Genomic DNA, 5,794 nt, shown 5'->3' on the forward strand with positions numbered 1-5,794 from the left:
ACGGGCCGTCTGCGGCGCTGCAGATATCGGCCCACTTCAATAGCTATGCGGGAGCCCACGGTTACGTAGGAAAAAAAACGGCTTCTGCGGGCCGGCCCGCGTTTGCCGCGTAGTGCCGCATTAGGTCACGGAGACGAGTCAGTAGGCGACGGAGACGGAGACCGTAGTCCATAGGGGATGCCCGAGCGGAGCGCCGCCACCGGAGCGCCGCCAACCGCCATGGCCGCCCTTCCTCCTCCCGCTCTGGAGGCCTCTCCATTTCCACCTCCAGTGCTCCCCTTTCCAATATTGGCAGGAGACATACATGTCTGCTTGCATTCCTATTATTCTTGATCCAAGGTACAAGTACGACTTCCTTGAGTTTCTGTTGAGTGACTTTGGAAGTGAAAAGGAGGCAGAAACATGGATGGGTGAAGTGAAGGATAACATGCAGAAGCTCTTCAATGAGTACAATAAAGATGTTGAGTCACAGAGAGACAGTGGTACTCAGGAAGCGGAAGATGATAATGATCCACTAGCAGAGTGGGATCAGTACATGAAGTCCAAAAGACAACAATCAAGCAATGAGCTAGATCAATATTTGAAAGAACAGTTGACACCTCGAAAGGAGAAGGTTGATATGCTACATTGGTGGAAAACAAAATCTGAGATATATCCCGTGCTCTCTAAAATTGCCCGTGACGTATTGGCTATCCCTGCCTCAACTGTGCCTTCTGAGTCGGCTTTTAGCACCGGAGGACGTGTCATCAGCGATTATAGGAGCAGCCTTGCGCCCACTACCGTTGAGTCTTTGATATGTCTACAGGATTGGTTTAAGGCAGCTGGTATGTATTTTTGCCCTTTTCCTTTGGCTCATGTAATATTTTCTTGTGGCTAATAAAATTACTGTTACACTTTCAGACGCTAGGAAGAATGAGTAGGAATTTGTTTGAAGCTTCCCTTGCATTATACCAGGTACCTTGAGTTGCTCTATCTCTATTCCCTCTCTGTCCTTAGGGCCTGTATTGGCAACCATGCTATGTATTGGCAACCAGAGCTATATGTACTAGCACGAACTATATTTTAGTTAACTAAATGTGCTACCAGGAACTAGATGTACACTTGTTTTTTTGTGATTTTAAACATTGGCGCTGAGAAAGGAAACTATCTAACCTGAATTTTCTTTCAGGCTGAATGTGCTTCTTCAGCGACGACCTGAAGGGAGCAACAACAGCTGGATGCCCAGCACTTGTTCAGGGAGGATGGCGAGTAAGTCTGGGAGCTACTACACATTATCAGCCACTGGTTTCTATTGTTGTGTTGTAATGCAGTATGAGAGTTGACTCTTTTTGCATTTGAGCTAGCTAGGTAAGAGCAGAGCTAATTTCCATGTTTGGGTAGCAAGTGACAATTGCAACTTTCCATGTTTGAATGCACAAGATCGCTTTATTTTCAGTCAAGATGAAGAAGCAACTCTGGATGTTTGAATTCAGGGGTACTGTAATGTTGCCTTTCCATGTTTGAATGCACAAGATTGTCTTATTTTCAGTCAAGATGAAGAAGCAATTTTCATGTTCATCTGCTATTGTGATGTTGATCTTGAAGAAATAAGGAAGCTTCTGGATAGGATTGTTCAGAAAAATTATTCAGAAATATTAATGTTGTGTTGTGACGAAGTATTACTGCTAAACTAATTGATCTTTAGTGTATAAAGAGAGCTGACGTTTTTTTTTTCATCCGAGCTAGCTAGCGATCAGGGTGCTAGCTAGCGATCAGGATGAAAAACGAGCTAGCCTAGCTAGCGCACGCTGGCTGCACGACGCGGCCAATGCACGGCGCCGCAAAAACGCTCCGTAGACACGCGGCTCATACGCGGCACACAACATAAAGTTGCGGTCATCTGCGGCGCACCAGCGGGCCCCCGCAGAGCGTCCCGCTTGCACCCTGATCTCCGGGCGCTATGGACGGCGAAATTCTACCACCCATGCTCACCCCCTTCGCCGGGTTAGCTAGTGAGCACCCACTTACAGGCTGACTCCAAGTACAGGTCGAGTCCAGCCCGGACAAAATCGGATGAGATGAACGGAGGAGCTAGTCCAACCGCTCCAAATGCATTCATGTCGGCTACGTAGCTGCATCTCTCTAGTCCTTGAATAGTAGTTCCAAATGAAATACTACTGTCAGCGGCGGGCCTAGGATCTGAAGACCGGGTATTCAAAAAATTCACGCCTAATTACTTACACCCTAAAAGACATTATTTTTGACCGGGACTTCACATTTAAGCTAATGGAACATAAGGAGAGATTGGTTGTGTTGGGGCAGAGAGAGCGCTATGATGTGAGCTAGCTTTTATCTTTGGTTCAATGCCTGAATAGAATGTAGTTTTTCACATATGCATGTAGACTACATGCATATAAATGTTTTGGCAGAAATAAAGGGTATTCAACTGAATACCCTTGACTTGAGCTAGGCCCGCCCCTGACTACTGTGCAAGATCACGTTCCAGTGTTGTGCCACCAAAAAGAGCGACGCAGCAAAAGCGATTCAGCCGAAGCATGGGCCCACATGTCATTCCCCGTCCCCCCCATGGACCTGCCCACCGATCACAGGTCGGATATTTTCCTCCCAATCTTGCCACAGACTATTTGTAGGCACGACACCCGCTCTTGCGTCCGGCCCACCGCGGGGTCATGTGTCCATTTTGCTGATCGCTACTGCGATCCGCTCCTCTGCCGTCTACCAGCTGGTGTCGCTAGTCCTTTCCCTCAGACTTCTTATTTTCCTTTATTTTCTTGTAGCCTAGGGCTTGGAAGAAGATCAGTGCGGTTGCCGTGGTACAGGAGTAGCTGCGTGTGGCGCCGGTGAAGTAGTACGATTTGGATTTTGTTGAACCTTCATTTGCTTTGCGGAAAAGGGTAGAACATGAAAAGAAATATTATGTTCACAAAAATATGAAAAGAAATTGATTCCAGTGAGCAGCAACCAAATGTGTTCAACCAAAATCCTGAACCGGTACCTCCAGTCCAAGGATAGAAGACGTGATGCAAACCGATCAAGGGTTTCCAATCACCTCACGCTACGCTGCCGGCAGCGGCAGCAGCGGAACCAGCTGTGTTGTCAAAGTTGTTATGTCAAATACACATATTTTTATTTATTATAAAAAAATTGGCATAATTTATGCCCAAAACCAGCTCCCTATGTGACTACGCCACTGGCCGCTGGTCCGTCCTGTCTTCGGTGGTCTGGGAGCTTGGAGGTGCGCAGGGCCATGGTCCCTGGTCGGTGGGAACGTTTCTTGTAATTTTTTATTTAGAAAAAAATGTAGTTTCAAAGTTTTCTTTAGGAAGGTGAGGCGGCAACGACATCCTAAATTCGAATAAGGCTCTCTCCACTCTACCTCTGCTCCGGCTATAGGCTTATAGCTGGCATAGGGCGTGTGGAGTTATCTTCCCGGACAGAACTCCTAGTGTTCAGTCGGTGTTCATATTCGTTGGTACGGTTGCAGGTCTAGCTCATTTGATCTGCAACTCTCACCACTGGCGTTGGTTGCGGGTCTAGCTCTTTGGATCTACAATTCTCACCATTGACGATGGTTGCGGCTCCGGTGTGTTTTTCCTTCGGGACCTTAACACGATGACTTCTTGTCGGTCTACTACAACAAGTTTTGCCCAACTCCAGTGAGGGAGGGGCGAGGATGGCAACGTGTCTTTGGCTCGTTCGAGTGTTTTGTAGGTGTCGCTAGGTGGTCAAAAGCATATTTATCATTTTTATTACTTTATGAATAATTTGTAGCACTATTGATGATTATTAATAATCGGTTGACTTTCCTCAGAAGAGTTTGTTCGAAGAAGAATGAAAAGGTGGAAAAAAAATGAGATGCCATCTACCACACTAAAACGCGAAGTATGCATGTGTTCATTTCGTTCGGTTGCACGATAGATCAAAGCACACAAGCATAAACATCATCAAGTATATGCAATCCATGTTTGACGGAAGGCGAGAATAAATTTCACAATCTTACGAAGCTTCACTAAGATGTGCGAGTGGGTGTTTATAGAGTGTACTGAATTTGAATCATAATTTGTGATGTTGTGTATGATTACTTGGCCGGATGTTGTGAACCAAATAGGGGTGTCAGCTATACGAAAAATGCACAGTACGAGTTTAGCATTTGTCTTGAGTTTTTTTTCGTTTCCATGCATTGCTCAAATGCTATTTATTAGCATTAGGTTGACCTTTTTTTGTTTGGTTGTAATTGCTAATCAAGCATTGCTCAAATGCAATTTATTAGCATTAGGTTGACCTTTTTTTTTTGTTTGGTTGTAATTGCTAATCAAGCATTCCCCTCGATAGCACTAGGATGACTTAGTTATGAACTCAATGACATTGTGTAATAAAACTCTTTATTTTTTGCTTGTACCAGCGAATACTGAAAAATGATAACAACTAAAATGCATGTTTCAAAATCAAACGAAGCACATATTATGTGTTCCATCTACTATATAATGCTTGCATACTAATGTATATAGGATATGTACCTCCACGTTAAATGGACAATCATAAGTTTCAAGTAGTACAGTACAACACTAAACAACATTGATGTCTGCCTAGGCACCTAATCTAGTAATGTAGTGGTATGCTTTCATTGTTTAGGTTGTTAAAGAACAATCTCTTCAACACTTGATTCACGTAGCTTAGGTGTGATTACACCCCACTATTTATGTTAGATGATATACATTCGAGTTGTGGCTTCGTGATTTATATAGGGGGAAAACATGCAAGCACTTATTTAACAGGGGTGTCCATTTTGTGTTGGTTTATTTGGCGTTTTTGTATGTAAAAAAATGGTATTGTTCTGAAAGTAAATAGTGATAGACTAAGACTGCTCATAGTGGGAGTAACTTAGGTAGTAACATCACATATTTCAAGGTGTTTTGGTGACATGGCATAGCAATAAATGAAGAAAGAGAGGGAGGTGGTAACTAGCTATGTTACCATAATATCACACACCCCAAGATAAAATGAGTCTACAAATTAATAAATGAGACTTTGCATGATACCATCTCTAAGTTACTTTCCACTATGAAGGTAGTAACATGAACTAGTAACTTATGCATGACACCACCTTATGTTACTCCCCACTATGAGCAGCCTAATAATTTAATACTAAGCAAACTGATCTTGTAGTGGTCCTGAGAAGAAGACAATAAGACATGTCTTTCATAAATAATAAAGTTGAAGCTTGCCTGGATGAAATCAGCAATTTCAGTGGAGTGGGTCGCTGGCTCACTGCGATGCAATTGGTTTATGACTCAGGGACGTGTTCGAGAAATGGTAAAGGTCCCGTCCGCAGAAAATCGCAAAAGCGGGCAACTCGTGAGACGCACACAATTCGTGAGGCTCAGCAGGGCTCGCGCAAGAAACGCATCCCCGAAACTCCCACGCGAACCCGGAAACCTACCCGCCGATTAGAGACACTCACTGCCAAACCGGGTCTACCTTCCGTCCACGGCACTCACATATCCTAGCAGGGAAGATGACCCTACATGGCAGTGTTATCTCCTCTAATAACCGCTCGACCCTTCGCGTGCACGTAGCGGTTATCCAAGCAAAAAAAAGGCCGCGCCTGCTCTCGGTGCACGACATGTGGCGACAACCGGCGCCCCAGGCCCTCCACGCTCCGCTGGCCGCCTGGAAGAGATCTCGACCGTTCATCTCGTTCCAAGTGCTGGAACCAACGGTCCAGATCGTGCTCGCGACGCCTGCGGCCACCTCCCGCTGCTATTAAAGGCCCACCCATTCCCCTCCTCTCCTC

At 45.1% G+C, this 5,794-nt stretch overlaps 1 protein-coding gene across 1 annotated transcript; it reads left to right on the forward strand.

The window, feature by feature from the left end:
- Window positions 1-304: 304 nt before the first annotated feature.
- On the forward strand, window positions 305-920 carry LOC127312466 (zinc finger BED domain-containing protein RICESLEEPER 3-like). The gene is made up of 2 exons (XM_051342983.2): window positions 305-824; window positions 901-920. Exons 1-2 carry the CDS (start codon window positions 305-307, stop codon window positions 918-920), a joined length of 540 nt encoding a protein of 179 aa, XP_051198943.1.
- Window positions 921-5,794: the final 4,874 nt, after the last annotated feature.

The sequence above is a fragment of the Lolium perenne genome, chromosome 7 (genome assembly GCF_019359855.2).
Source record: "Lolium perenne isolate Kyuss_39 chromosome 7, Kyuss_2.0, whole genome shotgun sequence".
Classification (NCBI taxonomy): Eukaryota; Viridiplantae; Streptophyta; class Magnoliopsida; order Poales; family Poaceae; genus Lolium; species Lolium perenne.